The sequence below is a fragment of the Tauraco erythrolophus genome, chromosome 19, assembly GCF_009769465.1.
Source record: "Tauraco erythrolophus isolate bTauEry1 chromosome 19, bTauEry1.pri, whole genome shotgun sequence".
In the NCBI taxonomy this organism is placed as follows: Eukaryota; Metazoa; Chordata; class Aves; order Musophagiformes; family Musophagidae; genus Tauraco; species Tauraco erythrolophus.
The window spans coordinates 15,375,831-15,395,903 of NC_141483.1; the positions used below are offsets into that span (position 1 = coordinate 15,375,831).

General features: G+C 62.2%; 1 protein-coding gene across 1 annotated transcript in view; it reads left to right on the forward strand.

Moving 5' to 3' along the window:
* The first annotated feature begins 2,032 nt into the window (after nucleotides 1–2,032).
* The window catches only part of MYO18B (myosin XVIIIB), a 65,659-nt gene continuing 47,618 nt past the window's right edge, over nucleotides 2,033–20,073 (forward strand). The window contains exons 1-14 of the mRNA XM_086623239.1: nucleotides 2,033–2,081; nucleotides 3,299–3,358; nucleotides 4,131–4,288; nucleotides 4,954–5,688; nucleotides 5,958–6,024; nucleotides 6,263–6,375; nucleotides 6,547–6,723; nucleotides 7,291–7,489; nucleotides 8,404–8,546; nucleotides 9,664–9,764; nucleotides 10,320–10,383; nucleotides 11,834–11,978; nucleotides 17,722–17,892; nucleotides 18,945–19,035. Coding sequence (XP_086479365.1) covers nucleotides 3,322–3,358; nucleotides 4,131–4,288; nucleotides 4,954–5,688; nucleotides 5,958–6,024; nucleotides 6,263–6,375; nucleotides 6,547–6,723; nucleotides 7,291–7,489; nucleotides 8,404–8,546; nucleotides 9,664–9,764; nucleotides 10,320–10,383; nucleotides 11,834–11,978; nucleotides 17,722–17,892; nucleotides 18,945–19,035 — 2,201 coding nt within the window. The 5' untranslated portion in view covers nucleotides 2,033–2,081; nucleotides 3,299–3,321. The remainder of the gene's footprint in view (nucleotides 2,082–3,298; nucleotides 3,359–4,130; nucleotides 4,289–4,953; nucleotides 5,689–5,957; nucleotides 6,025–6,262; nucleotides 6,376–6,546; nucleotides 6,724–7,290; nucleotides 7,490–8,403; nucleotides 8,547–9,663; nucleotides 9,765–10,319; nucleotides 10,384–11,833; nucleotides 11,979–17,721; nucleotides 17,893–18,944; nucleotides 19,036–20,073) is intronic.

A 20,073-nucleotide genomic window follows, 5' to 3' on the forward strand; every position in this document is an offset into this window, starting at 1 on the left:
CGCTGTACCGGCATCTTTTCCTCAAGGAAAGGGAGAGAGCAGGGGAGATGGTGAATAAAATCGAGTCTGAAAAACAGAATAAAGCGAGAGCATCCCAGGAGAGGCGGTGTTACAAGCACCGTTTGTGACTCCATTCGATCCTTTAAAAAAAGCAAAAAAAGGAGCAGATTCGTACGAATAACTACTCGTGACTTAAAGAGAGACATCGAAGGAGAACCTGTTCTCAGTGTGTAATTTAATGGTAAGAAAAGCCAGTATCTGTAAATAACTCTCGATATTGTATCTCTGAGAATCCTTCTCTGGTTTATGTACTTGGCTCTTTCCATATTTATTGTGCAGAGGAGGGGGTGCCCCGCGCCGCCGCGCGTCCCCTCCGGCTGCGCACGGACTGTCCCCCGAGTTCACGGTCCCCGGCGGGGTTGTGACTGATGTGCCACACTTAGTTAATGCCGCCGTTATCTTTTTTTTTTTTCTTTTTTTTAAGGATTATTTTGGCACAGCTAAGCTGCTTCTGTGTGTTGGTCAGTACAACTGCTCTCGTACGACGAGAACCCCAATAAAAACCGTCCTTTGCGTGTGTGCTGCCGCCTGGTTCTTTCGGTCTCGCCAAAAACCTGGGTTTTTCGGTCTCGTGCCAAGCTGCCCGCCGGGACTGCCGGGCGCTGCCGGATGGACCCCCGTGCCCCGTTTCCCCCGGCCGCTCCGTGCGGAGGTGAGTCCCTTTGTGTGCTGGAGAAGCCGCTGTGGGTACACGGTGTCTGTGCTTTTCCCACGGATGGCTGCTGGGGGATGCGGTGGCTGCGTCCCACGGCTGGGACGGTGCCCGCTGCGGTGAGGGGGGGTCCTGGGGGTGATCCTCAGCCCGCCTGGCAGGGACTGAGGGGTGTTAGGGGTGACGAACAGTGGTTTTCTGAAAGCACGGGAGGGACCCCATGCTCGGAGCCACGGGGTGCCCCAGCACCAGCCCCCGCACACAGCCGGGCTCCCCCGGGGCCGTGGGGCCATCGGGGACCGTGCGAGGGATCATCTGACACCGCGTGTCCTTGTGCCATTCCCAGCTGGAAACGTGCCGTGTTTTGACTGGTGTTGGTGAGAGATGCTTGGGGCAACTCGGACTCATCCCGGGAGACTGGAGCCCAACCACCCCATTTCCTTTGTTATTAACAGAGTTTTCCCAGCGTCAGCACTGGTGCCCCGGGCACGTCCCTGGAGCCCGCTGGAGGAGATGTGGGCTCCTGCGTCCTGCACCCCTGGCTGGGGGGGTGTCGGAGGCACCAGTGCCACCGCTGTCTGGGCACCCAGCTGGGAGAGTGCTGGCGACCGCTGCACTGAGGTGGCCGAGATGCGGGTCCTGCTGGTCCCTGGGTGGGGGGGTCACCCAACGGCCCCTCCGTGTGCTCTGTCCCCAGCAGAGCTCTGCGGGCAGGGCCCCCCGAGCGGGCAGGGCTGCCCGTTCCCTGCCCACCTGCCCTGGCGCGCTGCTGACCACGTTGGCGTTAGCGCTGCGGTGACTTTTTCTTTCCACCGACCGGCGGCTATTTTGAGCGCGGCTCTTGGGTCCCTCCCCAGCTCAGCCCCCCCCCATCTCAGGGCTGGGGCTGGCGGGGGGCAGCTGGGGCACTCCAGGGAGCCCCGTGCCAGAGCTCCGACCCGCCGTCCCGGGGAGCCAGGGACAGCCCGGGAGCCCCTTTTCCAACAGCTCCGGGCTGCCGGCGTCAGCCCCCAGCGGTTCCCCCACTTCTGCGGGGTGCAAACGTGTGCACCGAGAAGGGCACACGCACGTGTGCCAGGGCGGGCGCGGGTGGCACACACGTGTGCCGGGCGGTGCAGAGAGGCTGAGGACCAGGAGGGCCCCGCGGTGCCATCGCCTTTCCCCAGCCGAGGCCCCGGTGCCACCGCCGTGGGTATTTTTAGCAGTGACATGTGTCACCTCAGCTGCTGCGGCAGCAGGGGGGTGGCAGGGGGAGGCACGCGCCGCCCCGCCGCTGCCGCTCACCCGCACGCCGCCTTCGCTCTCCGGCTCCCTGGGGTCCCGCACCGGCGGCAGAGCCCGGTGCCAGCGTGGCCCCGCAGCCCCCCGTGCCTGCAGCCCCCCACCCAGGTATGGGCGCTCTGGGGGGGCCTTCGGGGTGGGGGGTCAGGGTCTGAACGGAGCTTTCTGGGTGTGCTGGTACGCGGGCCGGGGGCCCCTCGGCTGGGAGGGCTATTTTTAGGTGGGAATGGATGGTGATAGTGGCAGCACTGGTTTTGGGGGCGGCCGCCAGGCACCGGGCTGTGCTGGGGAGAGGTGGCTGGGAGGGCTGCGATGGGAGCGGGGACGGTGCTCCCTGCCCCGTGCCGGATGGTGGCCAGGGACCCCTTGATGGTCTCAGCTCTTGGCACCCACTGGGATGGCAGCGGGTCCTGGGTGGCAGCAGGAGCGAGTCTCCAGCTGGCTCCTACGTGAGGACCAGACCAACACGGCTGTGGCCCAAATGGGGCCCCATCCTGCTCCTTGGGTGGGGGGGAGCCGGAGCGGTGTTGGTGGTCCCTGGCCCTTGTTTGTGCCATGCTGTGCGTTCAGTTGAGGCACGTCCCCCTCCGTGCCACGGTTTCCCTGCGTGCAGAGCGGGGACCGAGGATCCGCTCGGCTGGCAGGTGCGGGGTGGGCTTCGGCGGGCACCCCCTGGGCGGGGGGCTCTGGTTGTGCCGTTCGGACTGGCTCTGCCCCACAGAGCCCTGGCTGGGGGTACAGTGTGGGAGCGAGGGCACGTGGCGCCCGGGGCCGCCGCCCGAGAAGGCAAGTGACATTCCTCAGCCGGCTCCTGGCCGCTCCTGCCCTTTACTGTACAAGGAGATGCGGCTGCCGGCGCGAGCGGCATGGCCAGACGAGCCCCGACCCGCTCAGTGCATGAATGATCTCGACAGGTGAAGCCGGGGTCTGCCTGAAACGGGGCACGAGCGGGCTCCCGTGGCCACCTTGTGCCACCCAGCTCAGGGCCGCACGGTCCTGGTGCCACCGACCCCCTGAGCCCCCACCTCCCCGCACCTCCTGGCCCCTTGCCATGCTGTGCCAGGGGCTGGAGGTGACTGCTCATGGCCATGCCCTCCCCAGCAGCTCCTCATCCCCTCCGTGCCCAGGCTGCTGCGCTCCAGCCGATGCCACAAGCTCAGATGAGGGCAATGCCCGGCAAGGTTACGGTCCTGCCGCCCCCAGCACAGCCCCGGCACGGCCCCGGGGCCAGTGGGAGCCCCTGGCTAACTCTCTCCTCTCTCTCCACCTCGTGTTTCCGGCGTGGCCCCGTGGCTCTCCGTACAGCACCGTCCCTCCCCGCCGCCGGCATGGCCATCTCCTCGCGCCTCGCGCTCTGGGAGCAGAAGGAAAGTCTCGATCCGGGGTGGCACCAGCGGTGTTTCAGGGCTGGGTGCTCGTGGGCTGCCCGGGGGCTCAGCGCCGGGCGGGGGGACGCACCGCAGCCAGCCTGCCGCACGCCGCCGGGGTCCGCAGCCCTTCCCCTGCGCACGTTGCTCCCGCCGTGCCCAGCCCTGCTGGCTCCGGGCACCTTTGCAGCGCCAACGTTCTGCTTTGAGCTGTTTTGCTGCGTTTGGGACACGCGGTTCCCTGCAGGGCTGGGGGGCCTGGTGCTGCCGCGTGGCGGGGCGGTGGGAAAGCCCTGTGCTGTGGGAGCTTCGGGAAGTGGGGCTGGTTTCGGCTCGGGGCCGGGCATGGAGGGACCCGCAGGTCTGCACGTGGCCACGGTGATGGTGGCAGCCGCTTTGTCACTTGCTGCAGCCGGGACGGCTCCTCCCAGGGCTGTGCCAGAGCTGCTGGGCATCGGGCAGAGCCGGCAGCGCACCTGGGCTCTGTGCAGTGCCCAGCCCTTGGTGGCACGCAGAAACCTCGGCGCTTCGTGGGGCTTTTCTTCTTGGTGCTTCTCCTGCTCACCGCATCCCTGAACCAGCCCGGTGCTGGTGGGTGGCCCGTGGCTTCGCCGGCAACCTGCAGAATGCCCGTGACCACGGCTGGCCCTGCTGGCAGAGCGGGGTGCTGGTGCTCTGCTGCTCGAGCTGCCAATGCGCCGCAGCGCTGGCTTTGCCGGGGCTGCCGTCCCTGTGCCGTGCCCCGTAACCCAGCGTCTGCTCCTGCACACAGATACGGGACGAGGACCGGGGGCCGCCGCCATCTGCCCCCCCCTTGCTCCTGTCTGTCATTCCCGGGGGGTTCATCAAGCAGCTCGTGCGGGAGACGGAGCAGGAGGCCAAGGCGGCGAAGCTGAAGAAGGAACCCAGGGCGAGCACCAAGGAGGAGGTGAGCGGGGCCGATCCCTGCGCGGTGCCCGGGCATCCTGCCTTGGCACTGGTGGGATGTCCCGGGCTGTCCCCGGCCCAGAGCGGTTCCCACCCGTGGCAGCAGCCGGGGTTGTGCGGTGCTGCCAGCCCCCACCTCGGGCACCAGGGGGTCTGCAGGGCCCCGCGACCCGGCCGGGAGCTGCGTTGGATGGCGAGGCCCCGGCCGGCCGCCAGCCTTGAGCAATTAACGCTGGAGACTTCATTAACGCAACTCGCTGTTCCTGCCTTGCTTAATTGGAAGGCGAGTAATTAAGCAGAACACGAGGCTCCAGCTCAGCTCGCTGAGTGCAGGAAGGGGAGCGTGTGGGGTGTCCCTGGGCATGGCACCGAGCGGTGACCCAGGACATGGGGGGTGCTGGGACGGGACATGGCCAAGCAGGAGGGAGGAGGAGGAGGAAGAGGAGGGGGAGGATGCTGCCACCAACTGTGACCATGCAGCCAGGTCCAGGCAGCCACCCGCAGCCATCGGCTGTGCCTGGAGTGAGCAGGTCAGGGCTGGCGCTGTGTGTCCTGCTGGGCTGTGCTCTGCCACGGGCATCCTGCACCGGGCTGCAGCTCCTGGGGCCGGGCTCGGCTCCTCCACCCAGTCCCTGTCGGACCCGGCTCCTCTCCTCTGCCTGGCAGCCCGTGGGGGAGGACGGCAAGGCACGAGCCAGGGACGCCCCGGCCGCCGGAGGAGAGGTGGGCAGCCGGGGACAGGCGCTGCAGAACGGGCAGCACCCAGAGGGGCAGGGGGGCAAGGAGGTCCCGGCCCCCCCACGCAAGGACCTGCCACCTGGGAAGGCTGCACCGGGAGCCGTTCCCAGCAAAGCCCTGTCCCCTGCGCCTGGCCCAGCAGCAGCTGTCCCCAAACCAGTGGAGACCCCTCGCCCAGCAGCTCCCAAGACAGCGAAGCCGTCGTGCCCGGAGAAGAGCCCCAAGGACCCTCCCCCAGGGAGCAGCCCCCCGGCTCCAGCCCCTGCACCCAGCAAGGACCCCCAGAGCTGCAGCAAAGTCCCAGTGAAGGAGGGGGACGCACCCAAGGGGACGGGCCCCGAGAGCACCAAGAAGGAGAAGGGGACACCCCTGAGCCAGGAGCAGCACCCAGCCAAGGCGAGAGCCACGAGGGAGCTGGGGCCGGTCAAGAAAGAGCAGGAGAAGATGAAGAAAGATGTTGGAGGTGGCAAGAAAGAGCCAAAGGAAATCAAAAAGCCTGGAAAAACTGCAAACAAGTCAGAGGAGCCCGAGGGGAAGCCGGGAGAGATCCGAGAAAAGTCAGATGTGGCAAAGGAGGTGGGGAAGGCGAAGGAAGAGCCAGGAGAGGGTAAAGAGGCACTGGGAGAGAGCGGAGAGACGGGCGAGAGCACGGACAAGGAGCAGGTAACGTGTCCGCAGACCTGCTGGGCGGTTTCCCCATGTCTTGGGGCACCGATGCCATTTTTCTGGTTTCACGTAGCTCTTCCCATTCACATGGGCTTGGCTGGGGGCCGGGGCGGGGGGGGGACAAGGTGCCCCCGGGGCTGGCCATGGGGGGACAGGGGAGGGGCAGGGGTTCTGGCTGGAAGTGTTGCTGTCCATGGGGCCAGCACAGTTTGTCCAGCTCAGTTTTCTGCTGGTTCCTGCACGGTTCCCCTCTCTCCTCCCCGCAGGCTCCGAGGGATGTTTGGTACGAGGCGGAGAAGGTCTGGCTCCTTCAGCAGGACGGATTCACGCTCGGTAACTCGCCTTCCTCTGCCCTCACTTCCCAGTGCCGAAGACAAGAGCTGTCTCCAGCCTGGCTGTGGCTCAGGAGCAGTGTGGGCGCCGGGTGCTACTCTGGCATCATGCCATGGCCATGCCCCAGCTGGGCTGTGGTTGGAGATGGCCCTTCAGCAGCTCCCACACTGCAGCCGGCTCTGCCCCGAGCTGCTTTGGCCGTGCCACGCTGGACGGACTCATCATCCTCTCGTTGCAGCCACGCAGCTGAAGCCGGACGTGGGGACACCTGAGCTGCCGGCAGGAAGGGTGAGGGTGCGGCGGGAGGCGGACGGCAGTGTCACCGAGGTGGACGAGGACAGCGTGCAGCGGGTGAGCCCCCTCCTCGGTTTTGGCTGGCACAGGGATGGCAGCACCGGGCGCACGGCAGCACCCGGGCAGCGTTAGACCTGGGGCAGCCCTGTCGCTTGGGCCATCGCCCCCGGCTGGGTGGGTCTGGGGTGCCGGCGGGCTCAATGGGGGTCTCTGGCTCTCCTCCTGCAGACCAACCCCCCCAGCCTGGATTACGCCGAGGATCTGGCCGCGCTCATCAGCCTCAACGAGTGCAGCGCCGTGCACACGCTGCAGCAGCGCTACCGCGCCCGCCTGCCCTGCACCTACGCCGGGCCCGGCCTCGTGGCCATCCGGGCCGGCCCGGCCGGCGGCAGCGGCTCGGGGAAGGTGAGGGCCGGGGTGGGACGGGGACACCGTGGGGGCGGCCGGGAGCGACCCCGGGACGCGCTCACCGACCCCGCGGGGGCGGCGGAGGGCGCCGGGCGCGGCCGCCAGGGGGCGCCGCGGGACCGTCACAACGCGGCCGGGGCACTCGGGGGGCACTCGGGGGCACCCGTGGAGCGGGGGGGCTCGGGGACACGGGGGGCTGGGGGTGCTTTAGCTTTAGCAGCGGATTTTTCATGGTTTCCAGGAGAAAATCCCTGCGCTGTGGTGAGCGCAGCCCCGGGCAGTCCGGGGGTCCCGAGGTGTGGTGCCAGGGGGTGCTCGGCAGGGCTCTTGCTCCCGGCCAAGCCAGAGCGGGTTCTGCCGGGGTTCCCCGGGTTGGTCCCCACCCGCTCTCTGGCCCTGGTGGAGCAAGGCCGGGCCGGGCAGCGGGTCCCCTTGCCCTGGGAAGCTCGGGGGGGTTCTGCACCCCGGGGAGACACTGCCACCCTGAGCGCCGCGTGTCTGCAGGATTTTCTCCACGAGGAGCCCGGCTTGGCATGTGCTCTCACACTCTCTCCCTGCCTACAGGCGTTCAAGGGGAAGCGGGATGGCATGCCCCCCCACATCTGCTCGGTGGCACAGAGAGCCTACAGGGACCTGCTGATGCGGCGGCAGGATCAGGCCATCGTGCCCCTCGGACGCAGCGGGGCTGGGAGGACCACATGCTGCCAGACCGCCCTGGAATACCTGGTGGGCACGGCAGGCAGCGTGGACAGCAGGGTCTCAGGTATGGGGCATGGTGAGCAGCATGGACGGCAGGGTCTCAGGTACGGGGCACGGCGGGCAGCATGGATGGCAGCATCCCAGGTACGGGACACAGCAGGCAGTGTGGACAGCAGGGTTCCAGGTACAGGGCTGGGCATCCACCGCGAGCTCCAAGCCCTGGCAGCGATGCAGTGAGCCCAGCAGTGGGGCTGTGGGATGCTTGGTGTGGGGCAGAGTCAGTGCACAGAGCGTGTCCGTGCAGGCTGGGGCGTGCACGCCAACGCAAAGGTGATGCTATTTCCATCCGATGGCCCCCATTTGACCCATTCCCGGACTGATTCGTGCCCGTTGGGGTGGCTCGGTGTCGCTGTGCATGTGCAGCACGGGGCCGCAGGGCAGCAGCGCGGGAGGCAGGTGAGCAGCGGGGCTGTGAGTGCTGTGGCCGCTTCCTGGTCCCAGACCCAACAGATTTGCTATTTTGATAAACACCTGAGTAAGCACCAGAAGGGAATTGCACACATGCTTGGGGCAGCACTCTTGCCATCTGATCGAGTTACTGGTGACGTGGGAGGACGCGCTGTTAAGCAAGCAGTAGCTTTAGAGGGCAGGTTTGGATTTCGGAGGTCTGGGCAAGCTCTGGGTACACCATGCTCTTGCGAAGGGCTGATGAATGGCCTGGAGCAGGGTGGCATGTCCCCCCTCGGCCAGCGCACACGTGCTCTTGCAGCACGGGATGCTAAACCCATGCCCAGCCGGTGCCCTGGGTCCTCGGGTGCTGGGACGGACCCCGGGAGGAGCATGCAGGGGTGCAGCCAGGAGCAGGAGCCTCCTGCAGCGCCGGTTTGCAGCCCTGAGCTGCGCTGGCTCTCTCCCAGGAGCGATGCAGGGCTGCAGCCGTCGCAGGGCAGCTCAGGGCTGCTGGTGCTGCTTTTGCAGTGGAGAAGATCCAGGCGATGTTCACAGTGCTGGGAGCCTTTGGATCAGTGACCACCAGCCACAGCAGCAGCTCCACGCGCTTCTCTATGGTCCTGTCGCTGGATTTCAGTGCCACTGGCCAGATAACTGCTGCTCACCTCCAGGTACCCCCGGCCCCGTCGCCTGGTGAGGTGGGAGGGTTGTGGCTGAAACTGGGGGTCCTCGAGATGGGGACAAACAGCCCCTGTGCTGCTTCCCGGCCAGGCTGGGTGCGAGAGGAGTGATGCTCTGCTCTGCTTCTCCTCCTGGACCGATGGTGCCCCCAGATCACAGCTGGGCAGGAGCTCTGCCAGCAGCGTGGTGGGGTCCTCCCCAACCCCCCACCTCCTCCCCTGGCAGGGAGCACAGAACAGCGATGGAATGAAATGTTTATGAGGAAATGTATAATTCAGCATTTCATTAGCAGCACCTTACCCGCCAGTCGGCAGCAGGAGCCTCCGACGGCTTTTGTCACCATCAGGGCTGTTACGAAAAGGCACTTTAATCACAGCTGCTCATGGCCCCGGGCCTCGTCTGATGGAGTGGAGGGCTCGAGCCGTGTCTGCTGATGGGGCACACGGGGGCTTCCCTTTACTGCCCCTCCCCTGCCCCTGGCACTGACAGGGACCCCACAGCCCGATGTGGCCGTCCTTGGGCAGGACTGGGGACGTGCCCCTGGGAGCATTCCCTCTCTGGACCACTTGTCCCTTCCTGGGATGCTCGTGGGAGGATGGGACAATTGAGGGCGTGGAGGTCCCAGCTCTGCAGGGACTCATCCCTGTGTCAGTGCTGGCATTGAACAACCTCGACGAGGCTGGAGGCAGATCTGGCTTGTCTCAGTCCTGGGCAATGGCTTATCCATTGCTGGGACACAGACTGTAGCATCTCTGTTAGAGCCATCCCATCGCCCACACCTCCGGAGGTGGGCAGGGACCGTGGGTGTGCTGAAACGCTGCCCCTTGACACACACCTGGGGGGCGATTTGGCTCGTGCCTGTTTGCCCTGGTTGGGGGGAGCAGCCCCGAATCCAGCTGTGCCCCTGCAGGGAGAAACCCAGCCCCACCTGACAGCTCCCAGTAGCATCTCCCTGTCTCCGGTGCCACTGTCCCCTCTCTTCTCCATGTGCCCAGCTTGCCTGGACACCCTGGCACACTGGCCACCCTGCCCGTACCGAGGGGCTGTCGCTGCCCGCACAGTGGGCTGGGGGCTGCCGCTCACACCTGCCTCCGCTCCCTCCCCCAGACCATGCTGCTGGAGAGGGGCCGCGTCGCCCAGCAGCCCCCTGGAGAGAGCAACTTCAACGTCTTCCCCCTGATGCTGGCGGGGCTGGATGCGGCACACAGGTGGGTACGCGGCTCCCGCGGCACCGGGCGGCTCCGCTCCTGGCCTGGCTGCTCAGCTGACGGGTACCCCCGTGCCAAGGGGCTTCCCTGACATTTATAGCCAAGTTTGCTCCAGCAGTGTGGTTGTTGAGACCCCTCTGATAAGAAAGGGATTGTGAGGGTGAGCGCATTAGTGATGCTGCAGGGATTTTTATACACTTATATATTAGAGATTTTCTAGGAAATGGGCATTTTTATTTTCCTCATCACTAAAACTTAAATCGGGCTGATCAAATTACATGAGAGGTCCCTTTCCCTGCTTGCTTCTGGCTTTTCCCACAAGCTGCCCATCCCTGGGCTGCCCTGGGCGAAGGGTACTGGTGTGTCTGGTGCCGGCTCCATCCCCTGCACGGTGCAGAGCCAGGGGGTCCTTTCCCAACGAGACCCCTCGGGTGTCGCTGTAAAGGCAAAGGGACTCTGTGGGTGTCAGAGCAGGTCCCTGAGGAGAGGGCAGGGGGTTTGGGGAGTGTCGGGGCAGGGGGGAGCTTGAGTCTCATTGTCTGTGACTGTTTCCAGGACGATGCTGCACTTGCACCAGATGGCTGAGAGCAACTCCTTTGGGATCAAGCCTTTGGCAAAGGTAGGGAGAAGCACCGGAACCGGAGCCACGCAGCTGCCTGCAGTGCGGTGCTGCAGCGCACCCCTTCACCCCCCCGCTTTTAGGACATTTGGGGTCCGCAGCTGATGGGTGACTCGGGATGGTGTGGCCATACCAGGCGCTGGAGGGAGGGGGCGGATGTCGGGGTGTGAGGGAGGGTCTGCCCAAACAGCCCCCAGCACCCCCCGCCAGCCCCGCCGGAGCGGGGGAGCTGCTGGCACCGGGGCCGCTGCTGCCCGGTGTCGGTGCTGGGGTTTCGGACACCCCCTGTCCATGCCAGGGACAGAGCCGGCAGCTCCGGGGCCACCAAGCCCTGGAGTTTCCCTGCAGCAGCGGCTCCTGGGGTGTGGGCACATCCCTTGGAGAGCCCAGAAGGTGATTTTTCGGGACTAAAAGCACCGCCTTGGCGTTCCAGCACCAGCTCCTCCTTAGTCTGATCGGTTTGCAGAGATCAGGCAGGCTGCCCACGAGCCAAACGCAGGGATGCATCGCAGCAATTTACAGTTACATCATCTATTGATGAATTCAATATTCCATCTCCATCAGGGAGCTCCGGCCCCGGGCTGGTGGCCAAAGGCATCGGCTGTTTGAGCCGCGGCTCTCGCGGAGGGCGCAGCGGGGTTACCGCGCGTCCTCGCCCTCCTGCTGCAGCAGCAGATTTGGGTCCAGAGATGGACTTTTACTCTCCTTTCACCGCTCTTGATCCCTGTGGTTCCCTGTCCTGGCATGGAGAGTTTTCCCACCAGGATGCAGAGGGTCAGCAGGAGCTGGGCAGCACCGGCCTGGGGCAGCATCTCTTCAGTTCAGGGGGTGCGAGCTCTGCAAAGGGGACCAGCACTGTCCCCACCGCCACTTCTGCCCTTCCCAGCAATGTTCCCCACGGTGCACCAGTGTCCCTGGAAAGCCAGGCTTGGCCATTCGGTTTGGCACAGCACGGCAGAGTTGTCCAAGGAGCACCCAGGAGCTGGGGATGGAGATGTAGAAGAATGAAATGCCCAGAAGCTCCCGGGGGGATGAATCCTGCGCTGCAGGGATGCTGCCCACTGGAGCCTGCGGGCAGTGCCTGGCCCTGGGGCTGCCCATGTCTGCATTGAAAATCCTCATTTCAGGGGAAAAAAGCCCTAACTTTGCGGTGGGGCTGCGTTTGAAAAAAAAATTGGAGGAGCCGTGGATGGGGCGGCAGTGTTGGAGGGGGCAGCGCAGGTCGTGGTGGGGCTGGGAGCTGCTCAGCCGGCCCCAGTGCCCGTTCGCTGGGGTATCTCCCAGTGCTGTCCGGGCTCTTCCTGGAGCCCCTTGTTGCTGTTCCCTTGGTGGCCATACGGGCTTCATGTGCCCTTCTGTGTTCCCGCCGTGTGTATCCCTGTGTCCCCAGTGCCCGGGATGCTCTGGCAGAGCTGGTGATGTTTCCCCTCCCGTCTCTTTCCGTCTGCAGCCCGAGGAGAAGCAGAAAGCCTCGGCGGCGTTCGCCCAGCTCCAGGCTGCCATGGGCACGCTGGGCATCACGGCGGAGGAGCAGACGGCCATCTGGCGCGTCTTAGCTGGCATCTACCACCTGGGAGCTGCCGGGGCCTGCAAAGGTAAGGGGGGCTCCTGCCTCTCCTTTCCCTATAGCTCACCTCGGTGCCACGGTTAGAGGAGGGTGAGAAGGCATCTCCCAGCCGTGTGCGGTGCCCGGGCACATTGCACACCCAGAGGCGTTCGGGAGCGATGCTGTTGTGCAGGTGGTTGCTCGGGGCGATTCGTTGCCCGCGGAGGAGCCGGGCTATGCTGTGTGCTGGGGTCCTGCCCGTGGGGGCTTCTGGAGGGATCCGTGCCCTTGGGCAGCTCTTTGGGAAGGAGCGGGGCTGGTAACTCGTTAGTTGGCACATTGTCCCCAATGACACCGCGAAAGGACGGCTTCAGGTGGCGATAACTTTACCATCTCTTGAGTGTCTACTACAGTAACTGAATTACAATAGGATGAGTCTGGATGAAGATTGTGTTTATAAAGACTTTGTTAATACAGGCATATAGAAATTGCCTTATCCCTTATAAATTATTTTAGGATGTGCTGTAACCCATTTTAGAGACAGCCACGTTGATTTACACACTTCAATTTACGAGGGCTGCATAAAGGCTGCCATAAACCCAGCCACAGACGTTTATAAATGTCTCTGCAACATGTCATAACACATCTTATGGTAATTTATGCCATTAATCATTTATTAATTATGTTAAAAGGATGAATACTGTCATCACTTACAGCGAGTTCTCTTCCTCCTTCCCTCTGGTCTTTCTCTTTCCCCATCTCCATCTCCCCTGATGCCCTTCCGACTTTTAAAAAATGACCCTGGCTGAAGTGTGGGATAAGGCCTTTGGCAAAACAAAAGACAGTCCTCCTGCCTCGGGAGTTTTCAGGAGAGCAGATTTTGGAGACACATCTCACTTTTAAGAGTGCTCAGCTCAAAGGGACAGCCGCTGTGTTGGCCATGGAGGGTTTATTGGGTGAGCTGAGCTGGTTTGCTCAGACTTGCTGAACTTTCTGTCCCGAGCATCCTGCAACTCAGGCTAGAAGCCAATCGAGTGCTATATTCAACAAATCTTGTCACAATTATTTCAGCACGAATAGGAATGTTAATAGCGGGCCCAGGCAGGGCTTGTGCCTTTGGAGCGGGCTTGGGAATGGGATTAACAGCCAGAGCATGTCTCAGCATCACTCACTCTGGTATCGATTCCCCCATCGTGCATCAACAATAGAGGAGAAATGAAAGGAAATATGGATAAAAAATGGATCAAAGCTGGATGGAGCAAAAGTCTCAGTGGGGGTGACGACTCTTTTAATGTGGTTAAACCTGTTTCCCAGTAGCTGTCTCGTCCCTTCCCCTTTCATGCACTTTGAAGTTGTATATTCAAAATCCTCTCCTGGAAACCTCACCAAAGGGAGCCTCACAGCTGGTTTTTCACTGGCATTCAGGAGCGCAGCCAGACGCTGCGGCCCCACCGCCATCCCCGTGCCGGGGGCCCTGGCACATGCCGTGCCCCGGCGCAGGTTAAATGCACCTTTTTTTCCTTCTGCTGCTGGCTGCCATCTCGTCACCAATGCAGAGCAGACAGGAGGGAATAGCACCACCTCTCTCTGGCTGAGAGTGGAAAACCCTTTTGCAGCCAGAATAACACCGAGAAGCAAAGGCTGGGTTTCAAAAGCCTGCTCCATCCCACTGCCAGCGCTTCCCCTTGCCTTCGGAACGTGGCAGAGCGGCTCTTTTTGTGAGACAGCAGCCTGGCAGCCAGAGCCAGCGGGGCATCCCGGTACCCGCTCACCTGCGTCCTTCCCATCCCCTTTGCAGGCTGCAGAACGTCGCGTATTTTCGTCTGTTCGTTGCCACCGTAACTGGGAAGGAGGTTCCGGGCGCAGCCGGGGGTCGGCATTCAGCTCTCCAGCCCTCCCTTTTGCTGACTGCTGGGAAAATCGAGCACCGCAGCTCCCCGCTTCCCGCGGGCTTCCCGCCGCGTGCCGTTAAGAGATGCTCGGGCTTCCAGCGGCTGCAGCCCACTGGAGTCGTGCCGGTGCCGCAGGCGGGTGCGCGCCGTGGCCGGGAGCCACGTGTGGCTCCCCCGGTGCACCAGCGCCGCAGCGGGTGCTGCAAAACCAGCGGCCTGAACGCCTTGGGTGGAGGAAAACCCTAAGGGCAGAACAGCAGGAGGGGGGGCTGGAGACTGGCACCTGGTTTTCTGGCCGTGGAGGGAAGCGCAGCGGATTTTGTGTGGTTTTGCTTTCGGTAGGACGGTGGTTCTCTGTGCTGCTCGGGTTGCAGCCTTCAGCAGCAACAGTTTTGCTCTGATGGAGCCTGATGGCTTCGTGGGAAAGACCTAAACCCAGGTGACAGAGTCTCCAGGGGCTGGATCTTAGTGCGGTGACCAGCCACGAGCCCCCGTACGCTGAGGGATGTCTTCAGGATTTCTTTTCCCCAGGCAAGAGGATTTAGGCAGAATGATTCATCCCCCCCAGGGCAGAGGGACCCGGTTGGGAGCACAAATCTGGGCAGAGCGGTGTGGTTTGCTGCCCGGGTCTGCAAAACGAGGAGGTTTGCTGGAAATTGTGCTTTGAGCAGCTCACACCTGGTGCGGGGAGTGGGGAGGAGACCCAGCCCTGTGGGCAGTGGGGCACCGGGGGTCTGCGCCCAGCCCTGCTCCGCTGGGGGCTGCCTTTTCTCTGGGTCCTGGCCATGGTCCGGGGCAGCGGGAGCAGAAAACGCCAGGAATAGCCAGAGTGCTGGCTGGAGCCCAGCTGCCGCTGCCGGCTGCGGCGCTGGCTTGGGAGGTGGGTACCTGTTGGCACTTCCAGTCCTTTGTGGAGGTTTTTACAATGGGCACCACAGCCCCCGGTCGGGGCGGGCTGTGCCCCCCACGTGCCGAGTGACGGCACTCTCGGTTCAGCGCCCTGGCATCTTTATTGCATACAGCGGGGGAAATGCAGCCAGAATGGCAGATTTCTTTAATCACCCTATTCCCCAGCCCTTCCCTGTGTTATATATGGGCCTTAACTGTCATACGTCAGGCGGTGGGTCAATAGGGAGCAGACTGGAGAATTTAGTGCAGGACAAATAAATTAACCCTTCAGGCCAGGAGGAGCCTCCTGTCTCTCCCTGTCCCCTCCCAGGGTAATAAAGAGGAATAAATGGGCTTTTTTGTTTGCCCCACAGCGCTGGTGCCCCCGCTCCCAGGCAGTGCTGCTGCAGCTCGTGGGTACCAGCCTAGGCAGTGGCAGGGACAGGGATGGGGGAACGGGGTCCAGCCCCCCCGGGCATCCCTGCTGCTCCTCATGCTTCCTGAATCGAAAGGAAAACCAGAATCGCAGCCGCTGCCCGGGCAGCACGTGTGGGCACGCAGGCAAGGCAAAGCTGGTGCTGACCCTGCATTTTCCTGCTGCTTCTCTTAAATATTAAATGGGCCGGAGTAATCACCTTTTAGGTGTTAAAGCTGGCGTGTTTTACAGCAGCCACATTACACCCAGGAGGGCTGCACACCGCTGCTGCTGTTTATATTTTATGAAGTGTGAAATGGTGCCCTGGCAGCTGCCAGGGGGCTGGCGGCTGTGGGGTGGGCAGATCCACAGCTGGGAGAGCCATGGGCACGGCGGGGTTTGCAGAAGTGGCCACGCCCCTGGACCTGCTGACTCAGCACATGCCAGCTGCTTACAGCCAGGGTGTAACTTGGGGAGCACGGAAGGACAAACCTCTGGTGGGGGAAGAAGCATGTCCAGGGGTACCGACATGCTGGGCAGCATCGCACCAGCCTCCAACACGGTGTGCCGGTCAGACAGCGATCGTTTGTTTTTGTGGAGGTGTGGGACACGGCGCCGCGTCCCGCTGCCCGGAGCAGCATGATACGGGGTGGCTGGTGTCCCTTCTTGCAACTGCTCCCTTGGGAAGAGTTTGCACTTTGTTGGGATGGGCTGAGCAGAGTCCCTCGCTTGTCCCAGGGATGCCAGAGTGGGCAACGTGGGATGCTGGAGTGGGCAGCGTGGAATGCCTGAGTGGGCAGTGTGAGATGCTGGAGCTGGAGTGGGCAGCATGGGATGCCAGAGTGGGCAGTGTGGGATGCTGGAGCGGGCAGCGTGGGACGGTGGCAGCAGGAGCCCGGGCGGTGGGACCAGCCGGTGCAGCCCCGGCCCCGCAGCCCCTCCGCTCCCCGGCGTGCAGCAGCGTGCGCAGATCTGTCTGACGGGATCAGCCCCATCCAGCCAGCTCAGATGGAAACAAGTGCCAACAAAATAAATCAAAGCCCGGATTGTTGAAGCAATTCCTCTGTCTGCTCCGGCACAGCCCTTGATGCTGGAGTCCTTCAGTCAGAATAAAAAATAATGGGACAAGATCAAAGGGGAAGGGAAGGAGGAGATGCCTCCCACGGGTGTGCTGTGGAGCAGCCCCCATTCTCGGGGAACGTGGCTTTTTGCTGCTTTGTGCATCTCCCCAGCTGGGAGTGGGGGACCCCAGCTCCTGCAGCACCCTTCCTCCCCGGCTTTGCCAAAGGGTTTATCCTGCGGGTCGCTTCCCTCTCGATTTTAATCATAAAGCCGGAATGGCTGTTGCTGGAGGCAGATGACGTGTGCCCGCTCCGTCTGCTGGCAGTGCTGGGAGGGGACGCGCTGCTCCCGGGTGACGGGGACAGCACACGTTGCTGGGGCTGGGGACGGGGATCTGGGGTTTTGAGGGATCTGCTCATAATCCCATCAGCATCCATAAATGCACCCGCTGGTTTGCTCCGCTGAAGCTCTTGAAACGCCCGGCGCTGCCGATGCCCGGTGCCAGCAGCCCACATAGGTCACAGGGTCCACCCGGCTCCTGATTTACCCTGAATTGCCTCAAAACGAGACGTTTTGGAGCAGATCCCCTCCCTGCCTGTCTCGCTGGGCGGGTGGGACACTCTGGGGAGCACTATAGCAGCGAAAATAGGTTCAAAAGCATGGATTTGAGATCCTTAAAGTTTTGAAATCTCTTCTGAACCAAAACCAAAACCATCCTCTTATGCGGAACGATTTCTCAAGGGACAAATGTGCCAACTGTCCCCACCCAGCCAGCCTTTCATGCCATGATATCGTGCAGAGCCCAGGAAATCCGTACAGCTGCACCGTAGCTGCCGGAGCGGAGCCGGGCAGCTGCCGAGAGCAGGTCCGGTGCCTGGAGAGGGATACGGGAGTCGTCCCTGAAGGAGAAGGGTTGGCAGGAGGAGGTGGATGGGCTCTAAGGAGGAAAAAGGTTTTCCATTCAATTAGTGATGTCATGCAGACGGGCAGTGAGGTAATGCTGGAACTCTGCCCAGCACCCGTGACTTCAGGGTGGAAAAAGACTTTCCATGTGGGTTGATTTACAGGTGTTTTGCATCCTGGTCTCAGCCAAGCATCTGAGCACTGTGGGGGGCAGAAGCCCCCTCCCTGCCCACCACCACAGCTCCTGCCTGCTCTGCCCAGGCCAGCTCTTTGCCCACAGGGCACTTCCAGGCTGCGTCCTGTGGGGCAGCTGCTCTGAGCGGATGGGCAAGGGCAGTGCCTGGCCAGAGCCTGCCCGCTGGGGATGCGCGGGAAGGGCTGGTCCAGCAGTCGGGGGGAATGGCAGGAAAGTGGGGGGCATGGGTACAGCATCCCCACCTGCCTCCCCACCCCACACTGCAAGCAGCACTCCTTTGTGCCTTCTTTTCATTTTGAATTTGATTTTGATTTTGATCTGGGGGGCTGCACATGGAAGTAGGCAGGGATGTTGGCTGGAGGCACCAAGCCTGTGCCCGGCTCCAGTTGGGCTGGCTCTGCCTGAGCCCTTCGTGCCCCCCTGTCCCCCTCCCCAGTTGGCAGGAAGCAGTTCATGAAATTCGAGTGCGCGAGCAACGCCGCGGAGGTGCTGGGCTGCGACCTGGAGGAGCTCACCACCGCCGTCTTCAAACACCACCTGAAGCAGATCCTGGCGCAGGTCACGGCACGGGGCCACCGGCCGCCCCCTGCGGAGGAGAGCCCAGCAGGTACCAGGATGCTGCATCCCTTTTTCCTTGATTTATGGGTGCCAGGGATACGCTCCAGACTCTGCACGCAGAGAGGATGCAGGGCATGCTGCTGGGAGAGGCCATAAACCCTTTTCTTTTCAGGCAGCGAGGTCCATTTAAGTAAGTTTGTGTTAATTAAATTAGTAAGTGCTCTGCCGTGTAGCTGCTCTCAAGTCTACAGCTGACCCTGCCTGTCACTCCTTGGGGACACCCGAAAATCAGCCAAATTCGGATGATGCCCCTGGCAGATAAGGATGTGGCTTAAATGCTGCGAGAGCTCTTCCTAGAAAAAGGAGGGGAGGGAACCCCCAAAGCAGGAAGGCAGCAGGGTGGGCATCTTGCCCTGTGCCTGCTGATGAAGCCATGCCTGCGTTGTGCCACGTGTGCCCACTTGTGAGACCTGGACGTGGTGGGAGTTGTGCTCCAGATGGACAAACTGCTGCTGAGCCGCTGTAAACCTCAAATTCCTGTATGGATCTGACTCACGGAGCGGGGGTGAGGTATCGCCCGGCTGTAAGGTCAGCCTTCCTCTGCCAGGCTCATCCTCGGCGACAGATTGCAGCCAGGCCCCTGCGAGTGGTTCTGATAAAAGCCAGAACGTGCAGAACTGGGCTCTAGCATGGCAGTAGTGATGTTTCTGAGCTCTGAGTTAGGCAGAGGGCACTGGAGGAGCTGAGGGCAGGCGGGTGGATATGCACTGCTGCGTGACCAGAGCGATGCCGTGCCCGGCAGGTGGGAGCCGTGCGGGTTGTCCCACCCAGCGAGCCAGGGAATTACAGAGTCACAGAATGGTTTGGGTTGGGAGGGACCTCAAAGATCATCTAGTTCCAACCCCCCTGCCATGGGCAGGGACACCCTCCACTACATCAGGTTGCCCAAAGCCTCATCCAGCCTGGTCTTGAACACTTCCAGGGATGGGGCAGCCACAGCTTCTCTGGACAACCCCTGCTACCAGCTGGGCTCCACGGGGGCTGAGCTCTGCTGGAAGTAACTGATGAGGCTTTTCCTGCTCTTCTCTCTGCCTGTGCCAGGGCCAAAGCTGACGGGGGTGGAGTGCGTGGAGGGGATGGCTTCGGGTCTCTACGAAGAGCTCTTCGCCGCGGTCGTTTCGCTGATCAACAGGTACGGAGCTGCCAGGCAGGGGGTGTCTGCTGGCAAAGGGGAACCTCTGCGGGGCTCCCCGGAGAGGGGCACGGAGCGGGCAGCTGCTGCCCGCTGAACAAGGGAAGTTATATGAAAATCTCTGTCTGGGAGAGCACGCTGGCATTTGGGACCAGGATTGAGGTGTCGAGAGCGAGCGGGTCCGGCACCAGAGCAGCTGCTGAGGTGCCCTGGGAGGCTGTGGCTGCATCCTGCCACCCAGTGCTGGGGCGGCCGAGCAGGCGGCACCTTCCTCTGCCCCGGGGCTCGTCCTCACTCTGCCTATTTCCACCCGGAGAGCCAGGATGGGCAGGACATCCTCGGTGGCCTGATGTAGCTCTTTCTTCATCTGCTGTAAATCTGAAAGGGTTTATTTGGATAAAGGGAATAATTTAATGCAGGGGTAAGGACCAGGCTCCCAGACTGGTCCATGTTCTCCGTTCCGGTGCCCAGCTCGGTTTGTTGAAGTCAGCATCCACACAAAAGCCGCTGCCCAAAATACTGTGTCGTTGCTGCAGGTTTATTTTAACCTGCAGTTATTTAACCTGCAGCATGTTTTTATTGTAATTCCCGGCAACCGCGCTCCGAAGGGAAATTGCTGATGGTACTCAAAGGGCTGATGGATCAGCAAAATGTTGCTGATTCTCCTGAACAGCAGCATTAGCTCAGGATGTGTCCCGGGTCCCCTCTTCCCTTTAAAGGTACCTTTGTTTTGCCTGGCATTACTTTCCATGCCAGCCCACCAGAGGCTGTTAAACCACTGCAGCCACGATCCGGGCGAGGAGGACACGTGTTATGGGCTGTGGGTCCCCTTAGAGATTTCCTCAGGAGCTGAACATCAGCAGCTTCGCTGGCAGAAACACCACAGACGGCGTGGCACAGCGTGGCACAGCATGGCACGGCACTTCGGACACTCCCATTGTCCTCAGTGTCGGCGTCACGTGCCAGTTTAACCGCTTTTCAAATCAACTCTTCCATCAAACTTGAAACATTTGGGTGAAGATTTAGTGCTTTAAATAA